General features: G+C 43.6%; 1 protein-coding gene across 5 annotated transcripts in view; it reads left to right on the top strand.

The window, feature by feature from the left end:
* Positions 1–1,055: 1,055 nt before the first annotated feature.
* LOC106567549 (BRCA2-interacting transcriptional repressor EMSY) overlaps positions 1,056–18,167 on the top strand; it is a 54,234-nt gene continuing 37,122 nt past the window's right edge. Inside the window, exons 1-12 of one of the 5 annotated variants that reach the window (XM_014136993.2) lie at positions 1,056–2,307; positions 3,414–3,488; positions 5,092–5,200; positions 5,344–5,443; positions 5,587–5,661; positions 5,785–5,960; positions 6,173–6,328; positions 6,569–6,828; positions 7,291–7,534; positions 12,112–12,330; positions 12,523–12,672; positions 12,875–13,048. In XM_014136993.2, the coding sequence (XP_013992468.2) occupies positions 2,305–2,307; positions 3,414–3,488; positions 5,092–5,200; positions 5,344–5,443; positions 5,587–5,661; positions 5,785–5,960; positions 6,173–6,328; positions 6,569–6,828; positions 7,291–7,534; positions 12,112–12,330; positions 12,523–12,672; positions 12,875–13,048 (1,741 nt within the window). In that variant the 5' untranslated portion in view covers positions 1,056–2,304. The remainder of the gene's footprint in view (positions 2,308–3,413; positions 3,489–5,091; positions 5,201–5,343; positions 5,444–5,586; positions 5,662–5,784; positions 5,961–6,172; positions 6,329–6,568; positions 6,829–7,290; positions 7,535–12,111; positions 12,331–12,522; positions 12,673–12,874; positions 13,049–18,167) is intronic. The other 4 variants (XM_014136994.2, XM_014136995.2, XM_014136996.2 and 1 more) reach the window with 4 other exon arrangements.

The following is an 18,167-nucleotide window of genomic DNA, read 5'->3' on the forward strand; positions in this document are numbered from 1 at the left end:
CGCTAAACGTGGTTGGAATGTTATATAAAATCAACAAAAGACAATAATTTGTTAATTTGATAAAACTTTGTTCAAATCACACTGGATGTATTATACTTTAGAATTGCATTGGGGGCATACTTATTTCACTGTACAGCCTTACCTATGGAGTGTGGATCAATGACATGTGGTATCAGTCTACTCAGTGACACCCAGAGAACATTAGCTCGTAGCTCTTATTGTGGGACTCTGAAACAACTGTGAATTGAGCCACATTTGTCAACCTATGTGCAATGAACACTATTCCAGAGGGAAAACAATACTGCGTGGATGTTTTTGAGTCTGATAACTCCTAGGAGGACGTTGGGAAAACATATATTGGGTATTGAGAAGACTGATACCCCATTTCATTGATCCCCAATCCTTAGGTAAAGCTGTACAGTGCAGTATGAATGTCAATACACACAATAGGCTGACGGAGGGGATTTCACTCCGTCAGTCCCACGATAAGAGCTATAACGCTAATATTTGCGTAAACTCTTCACAGTTGTGTTCTATGGGTGTCACCAAGTAGACTGATGCCCCATTTCATTGTTTCAAATTCCAGCCTTGTTTAACATTGTCTAGTCTAAATATGGCATTATTCCACGAATTGTAAACTTCTGCATCACTTTTAAATAGGTACTGTAACGACCCTGGGTTATAACAACCCTGGGTTTATAAGCCCGGATATCGACTCTGCTGCTTGAGCATGCTTTTACGGCACAGTCGATAGCGCACTGGACTTCGGGCTAGGTCGAGGGTTGGTGTCAGAAGTGATCGGACCTTGCATTCACGACAGTGCATGTGCTTGGCAAGCTATCGCGAGGACGCACTCTTTGACTGGGTTTATAAGCACGGATATCGACTCTGCGCTCGAGCATGCTTTTGCGGCACAGTGGATAGCGCGCTGGAATTCGGGCGAGGGTTGGAGACCTGCTCCCTTCCGTTTAATTTACAGTACTTTTATTTTGAAAGCAACCCACAAATTCCATCATTGTGCCTAATCCTTATTGTGGCTAGCGTCACAACACATAACCCTGTCCAGTCGAGCGTCATGAAGCTAGCTGGCTGCTTATAACCTTAGCTTTTGGCAACAGGGTTTAGTGGATGGCTAGCTATTTATTTTCAAGAACTGGTTCAATTTCAATAGGCGAACAAGTGGTTACCTAGCTAATACTTACTCACAAGAATTCCTAAATCATTGTCAACAATAATGAAAATGACGGCAGTTTATACTGGTCATTGTTTTCAGGCTGGTTGTATTTGTGCTAGCTAGGTACCAAGCTAAATTTAGCTACCCAACATTCTACAATTAAACTGTGTTATTTGACGTGTATCTTTTTGACACGCAAAGACCCAAACGGCGTTCCATAAAAAGATACACGTCAAATAACACTATTTGACATGTTAAATAAGCTTTTCATTTTATTTTACGTATCTTTTTGACACGCAAAGACCAAACAGCGTTCCATAGGAAAGTCGGAACTCTATGCCTAGTTCAAAGCAATTTCGAGCTTTGGAACTCGGTTTCCGACTTCAGTTGTTCAAGACAACTGGGAACTCGGACCAAAAACGAGCTCGGAATTCCAAGTCGGGAACTCAGGCCTTTTTCTAGAGCGCGGTTTTTTCGACATTAATGATTTGACCTAGTTTCTTTCCCCGAGTTCCCAGTTGTCTTGAACCCATCAATAGAAAGAGGCTCGATTTCCCGAGTTGGAATTCCGAGTTGAATGACCGCTCAAATCGATTTATTTTTGTTTCAGTTGTTTGAACGCATTGAAGTCGGCGATTTCTCAGTTCCCAGTTGTTTGTGAACGCGCAATTATACCCAAAGATGGTGGTACGAAGAACGTCAACAGTGACGTAAATGGTCCTAAAACTAGGGGTAAAAAAAGCGCCTATTTGGATTGATGTCAGTGGATAACTTCATGAGTTTATTTTTTAGAGGTCTTTAAATTATTCTGTATGTTAAAAAAAATATTGGTGATGGCGATTCCTAACTGGATCCATATTTGTTCGAAACAATGGTGATTATTTCCAAGTTATGTGTCAATCCAATCCAGGCTTATGTTTAGACAGTATTATTTCAGGCCCGAGTGTTTTGGCGTCGTTCAATCATGGCGGAATGGAAGGTCTATTGAACTGAGGTGGATCCTCAGTAAATAAAAACATGTATCTGTCATGTTTTGGCGGGTGCAACTGACTTTGGATTAATATGTAGCGAATCGCTTCATCCTGTAAATCAGGACTGTAATAACGACGTTGTGCTTGTCTCAACACTACATGGTAAGTTGGAAGACGGGAAGTTCACTCCGAGTTAGCCGAATAACTTCGGTAACGAATCTAGCTAGCTTACTTGCTACATTTTTCTGGGGGATGCTTGGACAATTTTAAATCATTGATAACATCAGATATGCAAACACAGTTTAACAAGATATTATACGAATATACACTGACTTACACCCCCCCCCCTTGTCCTCAGAACACCCTCAGTTATTCAGTGAATGGACTACACAAGGTTTCGAAAGTGTACCACAGGGATGTTGGCCCATGTTTACTCCAATGTTTCCCACAGTTGTGACAAGTTGGCTGGATGTCCTTTGGGTGGTGGACCATTCTTGTTACACACGGGAGATAGTTGAGTGTGAAACCCAGCGGCATTTCAGTTCTTGACACACTCGAACCATTGCGCATGGCGTCTACAACCATACCCCGTTCAAAGGCACTTCAATATTTTGTCTTGCCCATTCACCCTTTGAATGACAAACATACACAATCCATGTTTCAAGGCTTAAAAATCATTTAACCTGTAACTTTTCCTTCTTCTGCACTGATTGAAGTGGATTTAATAAGTGACATCAGTAAGGGATCATAGACTGACCAGGTGAAAACTGTCATGGAAAGAGCAGGTGTTCCTAATATTTTGTACACAGTGTTTATTTGCTGTAATGTTTAAAGTTGGTAAGTTATATATGGCACCCTTTAGCTTCGGACCGCAACTTTGATCTAGACTAGGTAGATAGCTACAGTCGTAACGGGATATGTGAGTCTCCATATTGCAATTACAGCTTCGCTAGTGTAAAGTTAATCTATTCTTGGCAATATTTCTTAAGTTCTTGATTTGGAAGAAAAGTGTATTTTATAAAGGTCTGTCCAGTTGCATGTGGTTCTAAAGAAAAACAGAGAAATGCAGAAAGATTTTAAATCCAAGTGAGCAATGACTCATGCATGTGTGTAGGTCTTTGTTTTGGTTGCACTGTGACACCCTGTCACTTCTACATGTGGCCGTGTTGAGAAATGCGAGATGTCTGGCAGCCAAAATGACGAGGGAACTCCTGTCAGTGCAAAAGGTGGATTTAATATCTGTCTATTATTATTGTTTGTTTTTTTAGAGCCACCTGCAACTGGACACCGACGTTTATGGTAACATTTTCTTCAGACTCAAGATACGACAAAAGTGTTGCCAAGTAAGTTTCAAGTTAATGTCACATGCACAAGTACAGTGAAATGCCTTCCTTGCAAACTCAAAACCCAACAATGCAATAATCAATAACAATGCATTACTAGAAAAAAAGTGTATCTCCTTATTGCAGCCAAACAGCAGCCTATGTACAACCTTACATTTTTCACTTCCATTCTTTGTGTCCCTTGACAAAACAAAGTAATGACGGGCTTCTCCTTCTTCATTAACAAACACCGGCTCCCTTGGCAGAGGTCAATTAAAATGATACTTTTATCAAAAACTATGGATTTTAGCACCCAAAGAAAAGCTTGCAGTTACACATGACAAACCATAGGTACAAGGAAAGCATGAAATAATGGACATCGACTGGTAGACTCGATGTAGTCAGTGGTACACTCCACTGACACTCATCGCAACTAAACTCTGTTGGAAGGAGTTGAGTTTACTAAGCTAAGAGATCCTAAACCCAATGTTCTGTCGATCCTATTTGTGGTCCGAAGCTAGGCACCCGTAAACTAGACCCGTAGGCAAAGTTAAACCATAAATCTATGCACAAGGACGACTTTTAAACATTTCCACAGAAAATTTTACAAAAACACTTTTACTTGAATAACAGATGTAAAGTTTGACGGTATGTGCCGTTGGTGCCGTCATTCTGTTACCAAACTTTGCATCTGCACTGTTATTTAAGTAAATGTGTTTTGTAAAATGTTCAATTGAAATTGTTAAAAGTCGTCCTTGTGCATAGATTTATGGTTTAACTTTGCCTACGGGTCTAGTTTACGGGTGCCTAGCTTCGGACCACAAATAGGATCGACAGAACATTGGGTTTAGGATCTCTTAGCTTAGTAAACTCAACTCCTTCCAACAGAGTTTAGTTGCGATGAGTGTCAGTGGAGTGTACCACTGACTACATCGAGTCTACCAGGTTGTAGGGTTTGTTTAACTTTGCAATCATTGGTTTTTGTTTGGCATACATTTTAAAGGGGAAAATCAGAAGCTTAGCATCATTCTGTTACTGTGTAATTGCCCCTAGGCTACTGAAAGAGCTAGCCAACTAGCTATGTCATTGATGTCTAGATCGTAACATTATAGCTAACCCTGATTTTTGGATTATTTAAACCTCTTACTGAAAGCATGGTCAGCAGGTTCCAACTCAGGGAATAAGCGTACTCATAACAGACCTTAGGTTAGTTGGCTTGTTTCAATCTAGCTTCGGACAGCAACTAGGATCTTGACGGGACATTCTGTGCCCAATATCCTGTCAAGATGCTAGTTGCAGTCCGAAGCTAGTATCAATCCTGATTTGGAAGCCGCTGGCCGTGCTTGTTTATAGTAACATCCAGAATTGAAGAAACTCATTTATATTTCAAATTAAGGATTTGTATGGTATGGATAATCTGGAACACATTTTTATTGTAACCCTGGACAAGCACACCTAATTCAACTTGTCAACTAATCGTCAAGCCCTGAATGAGATGGGGTTTCCAGGGCTGTAACAAAAATGTGTACTGTTTGGGATACTTGAGGACGAGGGTTGGGAAACACTGGTCTAGAAGATGACATATGTGCCATGTCCTCTCCTCCTCTGCTCACTCTAAATGTAGTTGCTGATTCAGCAGGTGAAACCGCATCTGATCGGCACCATGCCTGTGGTGTGGCCCACCCTCCTTGACCTGGGCAGGGATGAGTGTAAGAGAATCCTCCGTAAACTTGGTAAGACCATTTCTACTTCTCCGGCCTCTCTGGCTTGCCTCATGCGTTAAGTGACTTGTCACTTTCAAAGGACCCAAAATGTTTCTGATGTTTCAGAGTGAAAGCAAAGTTGTTTTTAATGATAGCCTGTATTGCTTCAACAGAGCTGGAGGCATACGCCGGAGTAATCAGTGCTTTGCGAGCCCAAGGCGACCTCACCAAGGACAAGAAGGACCTCCTCGGAGAACTCACTAGAGTCCTCAGGTAAACCTGCAAAGTCACTGTATTTTTTTTCTTCTCCATTGCTAGAGGAACCTAGGAAATATATGTCCCTTTGTAAATACAAACTTTGTCTGTGACTTAATTGCTCATTCTTACTTAGCTAATTGTATGGTTGTCTCCCACAGCATTTCAACAGAGCGTCATCGTGCCGAGGTCCGTAGGGCCGTCAATGATGAGCGCCTTACCACCATTGCCTATCAGTAAGTCATGTTACCCCCCCAAGATGATCAATACTAAAACTACATACACATAATGACTTACTACCAAATACTAGTACACTCATCAGTCCATCAATTTACCATGACAATTCTCATTTGTCACAGCATGTCGGGTCCCAACAGCTCCTCAGAGTGGTCAATCGAGGGACGTCGGCTGGTCCCCTTGATGCCCAGACTGGTCCCCCAGACGGCATTCACCGTGACTGCCAACGCAGTGGCCAGCGCCACAGCCAATCAGAATGCTTCTCTCTTGCTGCCTGCGGAAACAGGAAATAAAGAAGGTAAGATCACCGACAGCTCAAGGTGGAAATTGCCCTTAACCACAGATTTAGGATCAGAATACTTTACTCCTAATCATAACCGGAGGGATTTTGGAGATGAAAAAATATACCTGCAGGATCAACGGAAGAGGGAGGAAGACTATAAATTATCAGTGACTTATCTCGCCTTATAGTGTATTTTTATATGAAGTATGGTTGTTATTTGTTTGCAGTGGTTGTTTGCTACTCCTACACAAGCACCACGTCCACCCCCACCAGTGCCACGGCGCCCAGCGGCAGTGCAACAGCCACGGTGAAATCCCCCCGTCCGGCCAGCCCTGCCTCCAACGTGGTGGTGCTGCCCAGCGGGAGCACTGTCTATGTGAAAAGTGAGTGTCAGAACAGAGATTCCATGTTTGTTTATTCCTTTACTTTGGAAAGAAAAATAACTGTTTAAGAGCGTTGCATTGGTTAAGGGATCTCCGGTGTAACACTCCTTAAACAGAACCTGTAAATCAGAACAGTGCAAAACCTTTTAATGTATCAATGAATTTTTTTGTCTCAAATTCCATTTGTCTCTGTCTGTATGTTTTAGTTTTTCTCTCCCTCTGTCAAACTCTCACTCCCAGGCGTTAGCTGCTCTGACGAGGACGAGAAGCCACGCAAGCGGAGGCGGACCAACTCCTCGAGCTCCTCCCCCGTGGTGCTGAAGGAGCTGGCCAAGGTTGCCCCTCCCTTGTCCAAGACCATCACCGTGCCAGTAAGCGGCAGCCCCAAGATGAGCAACATCATGCAGAGCATCGCCAACTCGCTGCCACCGCACATGTCCCCCGTCAAGATCACCTTCACCAAGCCCACCACCCAGACCACCAACACCACCACGCAGAAGGTGAGCAGGAGAGAACTGTCTGTAATTCGTAAAAAAGACTCTTGTTCTATAGTCAGAGTCAATATAGCTAGGTGTAAGACAAATACTATAGGAATGGTTGAATATGTTTGTATGATCGTAATTTTTGCATAATGTCTGCAAACTTGATGTGCAAGTGATTTTGTACACACACTGAACAGAAATATATAAAGCAACAATTTCAAAGATTTTACTGAGTTACCGTTCATATAAGGAAATCAGTCAATTGAAAGAAATTCATTAGGCCCTATGTATTTCAATTGACTGGGCTGGGGCCCCACAAAATGGCTTTATTACAGACAGAAATACTTCTCAGCACCCCCCCAGACAATCCCATCTTTTATTTCAGCCAACACTTTACATGATGCGTTACTATTTTTGTTTAGTATATGAACTTGATTGTACGTGGCTGTATAACTTACTGTTTAATGTCTGATTTGTCAGGTAATCATTGTGACGACCTCTCCAAGCTCCAACTTCGTTCCCAACATCCTGTCCAAGTCTCATTCCCACAACTACGCGGCGGCCATGTCAAAGCTGGTTTCCACCTCCATGCTGACCTCGGCCAGCCAGAAACAGACGGTGTTCATCCCGGCCAGCTCAAGTCCCTCCTTGGCCCCCAACACTGTCGCTGTGACCACCGTGGTCTCCTCCAGCCCGTCTGTGCTCATGTCGACCATAGCGCAGAGTAGGTTTGAGTGTCCCGCAAAATCAAATTTTACTAGTCACATACACATTTAGCAGATGTTATTGCGGGTGCAGAGAAATGCTTGTTCTCCAACAGTGCAGTAGTATCTGAGTGCCTTAGTATCTAAAAACGATTCACAACAATAAATCTAAAAGTAAAAGAATGGAATATATACAGTTGAAGTCGGAAGTTTACATAAACTTAGGTTGGAGTCATTAAAACTCGTTTTTCAACCACTCCACAAATTTCTTGTTAACAAACTATAGTTTTGGCAAGTCGGTTAGGATATCTACTTTGTGCATGACACAAGTAATTTTTCCAACAATTGTTAACAGATTATTTAACTTATAATTCACTGTATCACAATTCCAGTGGGTCAGAAGTTTACATACACTAAGTTGACTGTGCCTTTTAAACAGTTTGGAAAATTCGAGAAAATTATGTCATGGCTTTAGAAGCTTCTGATAGGCTAATTGACATTTGATTCAATTGGAGGTTTACCTGTGGATGTATTTCAAGGCCTACCTTCACTCAGTGCCTCTTTGCTTAACATCATGGGAAATCAGCCAAGACCTCAGAAAAAAAAATTGTAGACCTCCAAGTCTGGTTCATCTGTGGCAGCAATTTCCACACGCCTGAAGGTACCACGTTCATCTGTACAAACAACAGTACGCAAGTATAAACACCATGGGACCACACAGCCGTCATACCGCTCAGGAAGGAGACGCGTTCTGTCTCCTAGAGATGAACGTACTTTGTTGCGAAAAGTGCAAATCAATCCCAGAACAACAGCAAAGGACTCTGTGAAGATGCTGGAGGAAACAGGTACAAAAGTATCTATATCCACAGTAAAACGAGTCCTATATCGACATAACCTGAAAGGCTGCTCAGCAAGGAAGAAGCCACTGCTCCACACCCGCCATAAAAAAAGCCAGACTACGGTTTGCAACTGCACATGGGGACAAAGATTGTACTTTTTGGAGAAGTGTCCTCTGCTCTGATGAAACAAAAATATAACTGTTTGGCCATAATGACCATCCTTATGTTTGGAGGGAAAATGGGGAGGCTTGCAAGCCGAAGAACCTTATCCCAACCGTGAAGCACGGGGGTGGCAGCATCATGTTGTAGGGGTGCTTTGCTGCAGGAGGGACTGATGCACTTCACAAAATGGATGGCATCGTGAGGTGGGAAAAATATGTGGATATATTGAAGCAACATCTCAAGACATCAGTCAGGAAGTTAAAGCTTGGTTGCATATGGGTCTTCCAAATGGACAATGACCCCAAACGTACTTCCGAAGTTGTGGCAAAATGGCTTAAGGACAACAAAGTCAATGTATTGGAGTGGCCATCACAAAGCCCTGACCTTCATTTTGTAGAAAATGTGTGGGTAGAACTGGAAAAGGCGTGTGTGAGCAAGGAAGCCTATAAACTCAGTTACACCAGCTCTGTCAGGAGGAATGGGCCAAAATTCACCCAACTTATTGTGGAAGGCTACCCGAAATGTTTGACCCAAGTTAAACAATGTATAGGCAATGATACTCATTTGGTATGTAAACTTCTTACCCACTGGGAATGTGATGAAAGAAATAAAAGCTGAAATAAATCACTCTCTACTACTATTCTGACATTTCACATTCTTAAAATAAAGTGGTGATCCTAACTGACCTAAGACAGGGAATTTTTACTAGGATTTAATGTCAGGAATTGTGAAACTGAGTTTAAATGTATTTGGCTAAGGTGTATGTAAACTTCAACTATCTATATATATATTTGATCAAGCAAATACAGTAAATATGAGTTGAGTAAAGCTGTATGTAAACATTATTAACGTGGCCAGTAATTCTATGTATATTTTAATTTAACCTTTATTAAACTAGGCTAGTCAGTTAAGAACAAATTCTTATTTACAATACAATACCCCGGCCAAACCCTAACCCGTATGATGCTGGGCCAATTGTGCACCGCCCTATGGGACTCCCAATCACGGCCGGTTGTGATACAGCCTGGAATCGAATCAGGGTCTGTAGTGACTCCTCTAGCAATAAGATGCAGTGCCTTAGACCGCTGCGCCACTCGGCAGCAGCCTCTAAGGTGCAGAGTTGCTTAACTGGGTGGAAGCCATCACTAGCCAGCTATCTTACCATCTGATAGCCTTAAGATGGAAGCTGTTTTTCAGTCTCTTGGTCCCAGCTTTGATGTACCTGTACTGACCTCGCCTTCTGGATGATAGCGGGGTGAACAGGCTGTGGCTCGGGTGGTTGATGCCCTTGACATCGGATGCTGTAGGTGTCCTGGTGGGCAGGTGGTTTAGCCCCGGTGATGCGTTGGGCAGACCGAACCACCCTCTGGATAGCTCTGTAGTTGCATGCGGGGCAGTTGCCGCTCTCAGTTGTGCATCTGTAAAAGTTTGAGGGTTTTATAGGCCAAGCCAAAATATACACACACACACACACACACACACACACACACACACACACACACACACACAAAAGACACGATGTCTACCGGTATAATGTCCATTGCTCATGTTTCCTGGACCAAGCAATTCTCTTCTTCTTGTTGGTGTCCTTTAGTAGGGGTTTATTTGCAGCAATTTGACCATGAAGGCCTGATTCATGCAGTCTCCTCTGAACAGTTGATGTTGAGATGTTTTTTACTTGCAATCTTTGAATCATTTATTTGGGCTGCAATTTCTGAGGCTGGTAACTCTAATGAACTTAGCCTATGCATCAGATGTAACTCTGGGTCTTGCTTTCCTTTGGCGGTCCTCATGAGAGCCAGTTTCATCATAGCGCTTGATGGTTTTTGCGACTGCACTTGAAGAAACTTTCAAAGTTCTGAATTGACTGACCTTCATGTCTTAAAGTAATGATGGATTGTCGTTTCTTTTTGCATATTTGTGCTGTTCTTGACATAATATGGACTTGGTCTTTTACCGAATAGGGCTGTCTTCTGTATGCCACCCCTACCTTGTCACAAAAAATCTGATATGCTCAAACACATTAAGAAGGAAAGAAATTCCACAAATTAACTTTTAACAGGCACACCAGTTAATTGAAATGCTTTCCAGGTGACTACCTCATGAAGCTGGTTAAGAGAATGCCAAGTGCGTGCAAAGCTGTCCTCAAGGCAAAGGTTGGCTACTTTGAAGAATCTCAAATATAAAATATATTTTGATTTTTACACTTTTGGTTACTACATGATTCCATGTGTGTTATTTAATAGCTTGGATGTCTTTACTATTATTCTACAATGTAGAAAATTGTAAAAATAATGAAAAACCCTGGAATGAGTAGGTGTGTCCAAACTTTGGACTGGTGCTCATTGAACATCTAATTCCAAAATCATGGGCATTAATATGGAATTGGTCCCCCCTTTGCTGCCGTAACAGCCTCCACTCTTCTGGGAAGGCTTTCCACTAGATGTTGGAACGTTGCGGCAGGGACTTGCTTCCATTCAGCCACAAGCATTAGTGAGGTCGGGCACTGATGTTGGGCAATTAGGCTTGGCTCTCAGTCAGTGTTCCAATTCATCCGAAAGGTTTTTGATGGGGTTGACGTCTGGGCTCTGCAGGCCAATCAAGTTCTTCCACACTGATCTCAACAAACCATTTCTGTATGGACATCGCTTTGTGCACGGGGGCATTGTCATGCTGAAACAGGAGAGGGCCTTCCCCAAACTGTTGCCACAAAGTTGAAGCACAGAATTGTCTAGAATGTCATTGTATGCTGTAGCATTAAGATTTCCTTCCACTGGAACTAAGGGGCCTAGCCTGAACCATGACAAACAGCCCCAGACCATTATTCCTCTTCCACCAAACTTTACAGTTGGCAGTAAGCATTGGGGTAGGTGGTGTTCTCCTGGCATCAGCCAAACCCAGATTTGTCTGTCTGACTGCCAGACGGTGAAGCGTAATTCATTACTTCAGAGAACACGTATCCGCTGCTCCAGAGTCCAATGGCGGCGAGCTTTACACCACTCCATCCGATGCTTTGCATTGCGCATGGTGATCTTAGGCTTGTGTGCGGCTGCTCGGCCACGGAAACCCATTTCATGAAGCTCCTGACGAACAGTTCTTGTGCTGACTTTGCTTCCAGAGGCAGTTTGGAACTCAGTAGTGAGTGTTGCAACCGAGGACAGACTATTTCGACGTGCTACAGCACTCGGCGGTCCCGTTCTATGAGCTTGTGTGGCCTACCACTTCGCAGGTGAGCCGTTGTTGCTCCTAGACATTTCCACTTACTACACAATAACTACACTTACAGTTGACCGGGGCAGCTCTAGCACGGAAGAAATGTAACAAACTGAATTGTTGAAAAGGTGGCATCCTATGACTTTGCCACATTGAAATTTGCTGAGCTCTTCAGTAAAGGTATTCTACTGCCAATGTTTGTCTATTGAGATTACATGACTGTGCTCGATTTTTATACACCTGTCAGCAACAGTGTGTGGCTGAAATAGCCAATTCCACAAATTTGAGGTGTCCACATACTTTTGTATCTATCTATTAAGTACACATTTTAAACTGGAATTGTGCATCTCTGATTGGAACACCCTTTCCTCTCCCTGTGCCAGGTGGCTCATCGGCAGGGGTGAAGGTGGCCTCTGCCAGGCTCCCCTCTCCTAAGACCATGGTGGGCTCTCCCACACAGATTCTGTCCCAGTTCCCCAAGCAGCACCCGCAGTCCCCCAAACAGCTGCAGCAGGGCTCCCCCATGGGGGCTGGCGCCATGGGCCAGGCCTCCAACATTCCCCCCAGCTCCAAGCCCATCATCCAGATCAAGCAGGAGTCAGGTGAGTACAGGGCGTAAACCCCAAACCCACTGGCGTTAGTACTCTACACTGAGTTTCCCATTTTCTTTTTAATGAGTGTGCAATGTTTCATTTTCTGGACGTTCTCGCCTGAACTTTAAGTGTACAGAAAATCTGGGGAGAAGACAAATATGTGACCTATGTAATTACTTATTTGTCTAATTGTTCCTATAGGTGTGAAAATCATCACCCAGCAGATGCAGCCCAGTAAGATCCTGCCCAAGCCCTCCTCTGCAGGCATACCCAGCAGCAGCTCCTCCCCCATCATGGTCGTCAGTAGCAACGGGGCCATCATGACCACCAAGCTGGTGTCCCAGCCCACAGGTGTAATTTCTCATAGAAAACTCCCTAAACAGACAGAACTCTTGTCCAAGCATGTGTATATAATACTCAATTAAGTTAATTGTTTAGGCGTTGTTCTGTGTGCTTTTATCCTTTATTCTATCTTTAAATATTGATGTGGTGAAAGAAAACTGTGATAAGCAAGGCCCTTTTTAAATTGAGGAAAAACATTGTTTTTGTTCAGGCACCCAGGCCACTTACTCAAGGCCCGCCATGAGCTCCACTATTGGAGCCAGGATGGCGACGTCTGCCAGTGGTGCCACCTATGTCAAGACCACCAGTGGCAGTATCATCACGGTGGTCCCGAAGTCTCTAGCCACACTGGGCGGCAAGATCATCAGCAGCAACATTGTGTCTGGTGAGACTGGTATTATTATTTTTATACAGTTTAGGGGTGTGAACATTTAAACATTTAAAAAAAATTGTCATCTTTAACTTGAAAAATCCTAACTGAAAAACATATCAAATTCTATTCACAGTGCAGTTATCACAAAACGGTCATAAAACGGGTCCCGATCCACATCATAGGAAAAAAAGTTAAATTAACAAATACTTAACCCAACAAAGCTGTAACTTTAGGCAGGGGAATATACACTGCTCAAAAAAATAAAGGGAACACTTAAACAACACAATGTAACTCCAAGTCAATTACACTTCTGTAAAATCAAACTGTCCACTTAGGAAGCAACACTGATTGACAATAAATTTCACATGCTGTTGTGCAAATGGAATAGACAACAGGTGGAAATTATAGGCAATTAGCAAGACACCCCCAATAAAGGAGTGGTTCTGCAGGTGGGGACCACAGACCACTTCCTATGCTTCCTGGCTGATGTTTTGGTCACTTTTGAATGCTGGCGGTGCTTTCACTCTAGTGGTAGCATGAGACGGAGTCTACAACCCACACAAGTGGCTCAGGTAGTGCAGCTCATCCAGGATGGCACATCAATGCGAGCTGTGGCAAGAAGGTTTGCTGTGTCTGTCAGCGTAGTGTCCAGAGCATGGAGGCGTTACCAGGAGACAGGCCAGTACATCAGGAGATATGGAGGAGGCCGTAGGAGGGCAACAACCCAGCAGCAGGACCGCTACCTCCGGCTTTGTGCAAGGAGGAGCAGGAGGACCACTGCCAGAGCCCTGCAAAATGACCTCCAGCAGGCCACAAATGTGCATGTGTCTGCTCAAACGGTCAGAAACAGACTCCATGAGGGTGGTATGAGGGCCCGACGTCCACAGGTGGGGGTTGTGCTTACAGCCCAACACCGTACAGGACGTTTGGCATTTGCCAGAGAACACCAAGATTGGCAAATTCGCCACTGGCGCCCTGTGCTTTTCACAGATGAAAGCAGGTTCACACTGAGCACATGTGACAGACGTGACAGAGTCTGGAGACGCCATGGAGAACGTTCTGCTGCCTGCAACATCCTCCAGCATGACCGGTTTGGCGGTGGGTCAGTCATGGTGTGGAGTGGCATTTCTTTGGGGGGCCACACAGCCCTCCATGTGCTCGCCAGAGGTAGCCTGACTGCCATTAGGTACCGAGATGAGATCCTTAGACCCCTTGTGAGACCATATGCTGGTGCAGTTGGCCCTGGGTTCCTCCTAATGCAAGACAATGCTAGACCTCATGTGGCTGGAGTGTGTCAGCAGTTCCTGCAAGAGGAAGGCATTGATGCTATGGACTGGCCCGCCCGTTCCCCAGACCTGAATCCAATTGAGCACATCTGGGACATCATGTCTCGCTCCATCCACCAATGCCACGTTGCACCACAGACTGTCCAGGAGTTGGCGGATGCTTTAGTCCAGGTCTGGGAGGAGATCCCTCAGGAGACCATCCGCCACCTCATCAGGAGCATGCCCAGGCATTGTAGGGAGGTCATACAGGCACGTGGAGGCCACACACACTACTGAGCCTCATTTTGACTTGTTTTAAGGACATTACATCAAAGTTGGATCAGTCTGTAGTGTGGTTTTCCACTTTAATTTTGAGTGTGACTCCAAATCCAGACCTCCCTGGGTTGATAAATTGGATTTCCATTGATTATTTTTGTGTGATTTTGTTGTCAGCACATTCAACTATGTAAAGAAAAAAGTATTTAATAAGATTATTTCATTCATTCAGATCTAGGATGTGTTATTTTAGTGTTCCCTTTATTTTTTTGAGCAGTGTATCTTTTTTGCTACTTCATTAACCGGAGCTGTAATGTACGAGGGAGAGAAGCAGCAGAGTTACTCACACCATGTGGTGTGAGTAACGAGGGGTGCAGGGAGGGGCAACTAAGCCGACTCGTGCTGGTAGACTAACTTATTGCTGGTTAGTTATCATCTCATCTGATTACATAGTGTCTGTCTTGACTGTATCAAACCAAGTGAAGTTAGCTAGGTAGCACTAGTTAGGCTAATTAAGACTACGTAACTGTGCACTTTCTCACCTTCCTACAGTAAATAAAAACTCAACTCCATATTAAAGGGGAATATAGGCAAATTTTGAAAATGTGTTTGTTCCTAAGTCCAACAACGAGTCAGAGGGGTCGTCTGTCAGTGTGCACCCCTCTCAGGGAGAGCGAGGTAGAGCGAGAGCTATGTCACATGGTTATACTGCAGCACTAGATAGAACTTATATAAACGTTCTGTCAGAGAGATAGGGCTGTCCTCATGTCGATAGGTTGTTGGTCGACTGAGATTTCTTTAGTCGAGCAGTAGCAAAACCTTTTTTATAAAAAAATGTCATGGTGCGCAAGATACCTGATTCACGCTTGTCTGAGTGGACTGATCCATTGTGGAGGCCGTTGGGATCGCAGAGTCCATCAGTTGACCGAGATTTCTTTAATTGAGCAGTGAAAAATATACAGTACCAGTCAAAGGTTTGGGCACCTACTCATTCCAGGGTTTTTATGGAATCATGTAGTAACCAAAAAATGGTTTAATAAAAATATATTTTATATTTCAGATTCTTCAAAGTAGCCACCCTTTGCCTTGATGACAGCTTTGCACACTCTTGGCATTCTCTCAACCAACTTCATGAGGGAGTCACCTGTAATGCATTTCAATTAACAGGTGTGCCTGTTAAAAGTTAATTTGTGGAATTTCTTTCCTTCTTAATGCATTTGAGCCAATCAGTTGTGTTGTGACAAGGTAGGAGTGGTATACAGAAGATAGCCCTATTCGGTAAAAGACCATGTCCATATTATGCCAAGAACAGCTCAAATAAGCAAAGAGAAACGACAATCCATCATTACTTTAAGACATGAAGGTCAGTCAATCCGGAAAATTTGAAGAACTTTGAAAGTTTCTTAAAGTGCAGTCGTAAAAACCATCAAGCACTATGATGAAACTGGCTCTCATGAGGACCGCCACAGGAAAGGAAGACCCAGAGTTACCTATGCAGAGGAAAAGTTCATTAGCTAACTGCACCTCAGATTGCAGCCCAAATAAATGCTTCACAGAGTTCAAGTAACAGACACATCTCAACATCAACTGTTCAGAGGAGACTCTGAATCAGGCCTTCATGGTTGAATTTCTGCAAAGAAACCACTACTAAAGGATACCAATAATAAGAAGAGAAACACGAGCAATGGACATTAGACCGGTGGAAATCTGTCCTTTTGATCTGATGAGTCCAAATGTTCAGATTTTTCGTTCCAACCACCGTGTCTTTGTTATATCCAGATTAGGTAAATTGATGATCTCCGCATGTGTGGTTCCCACTGTAAAGCATGGAGAAGGAGTTGTGGGGGTGCTTTGCTGGTGACACTGTCACTAGTGTATTTAGAATTCAAGGCACACTAAACCAGCATGGCTACCACAGCATTATGCAGTGATACGTCATCCCATCTGAATTGTGCTTAGTGGGACTATCATTTGTTTTTCTACAGAACAATGACCCAAAACACACCTCCAGGCTGTGTAAGGGCTTTTTGACCAAGAAGGAGAGTGATTGAGTGCTGCATCAGATGACCTGGCCTCCACAATCACCTGACCTCAACCCAATTTGAGATGGTTTGGGATGAGTTGGACTGCAGAGTGAAGGAAAAGCAGCCAACAAGTGCTCAGCATATGTGGGAACTCCTTCAAGACTGTTGGAAAAGCATTCCTCATGAAGCTGGTTGAGAGAATGCCAAGAGTGTGCAAAGCTGTCATCCAGTCAAAGGGTGGCAACTTTGAAGAATCTGAAATTTTTAAATATATTTTGATTTGTTGAACACTTTTATTTTTTGTTGTTGGTTACTACATGGTTCCATATGTGTTATTTCATAGTTTTGATGTCTTCACTATTATTCTACAATGTAAAAATGTTACAAAAACCCTTGAATGAGTAAGTGTCAACTTTTGACTGGTACGGTATATAAAGGCTGTTAAGATATTCATGTTTTAAGAAAGGACTGTATATATTTGGCCTGGCGAAGTGATTTTGTGCGCTGACTGAATGGAAGCTGATCATTTTTTATTCCAAGTCAAGACAGAGTACAAATGCATCCGGCACCGAGACTCTCAATATGTGGTCTCGACACCGGTCTCAAACTACAACACTGGAGCAAACCACAAGTTAAGCTATTGATTTTCGACCTAATTAACTGTTAAATGTGCCTGGCTTTATAAATAATCAGTATATCTACAAAAATAAGTCAGATCGATCAATCAACCAATCAAATGTATTCATAAAGCCCTTTTTACATCAGCCGATGTCACAAAATGCTATACAGAAACCCAGCCTAAAACCCCAAACTGCAAGCAATGCAGATGTAGAAGCACGGTGGCTAGGAAAAACTCAGTAGAAAGGCCGGAACCTAGGAAGAAACCTAGAGAGGAACCAGGCTATGAGGGGTGGCCAGTCCTCTTCTGGCTGTGCTGGGTGGAGATTATAACAGTACATGGCCAAGATGTTCAAATGTTCATAGATGACCAGCAGGGTAAAATAATAATAATCAGTGTTTGTAGAGGGTGCAACAGGTCAGCACCTCAGGAGTAAATGTCAGTTGGCTTTTCATAGCCGAGTGTTCAGAGTTCGAGACAGCAGGTGCGGTAGAGAGAGCGAGTCGAAAAACAGCAAGTCCGGGACAAGGTAGCACGTTCGGTGAACATGTCTGGGTTCCATAGCCGCAGGCAGAACGTTTGAAACTGGAGCAGCAGCACGACCAGGTGGACTGGGGACAGCAAGGAGTCTTCAGGCCAGATTGTCCTGAGACATGGTTCCAGGGTTCAGATCCTTCGGGAGGAGAGGGGGCGAGAGAGCGAATTAGAGGGAGCATACTTAAATTCACACAGTACACCGGATAAGACAGGAGAAATACTCCAGACGTAAGACTAACCCTAGCCCCCCGACACAAACTATTGCAGCATATATATTGGAGGTTGAGACAGGAGGGGTCGGGAGACACTGTGGCCCTGTCTGACGATACACACGGACAGGGCCAACCAGGCAAGATATAACCCCACCCACTTTGCCAAAGCACAGCCCCCACACCACAAGAGGGACATCT

This window comes from Salmo salar, chromosome ssa13 (assembly GCF_905237065.1).
Source record: "Salmo salar chromosome ssa13, Ssal_v3.1, whole genome shotgun sequence".
Lineage (NCBI taxonomy): Eukaryota > Metazoa > Chordata > Actinopteri > Salmoniformes > Salmonidae > Salmo > Salmo salar.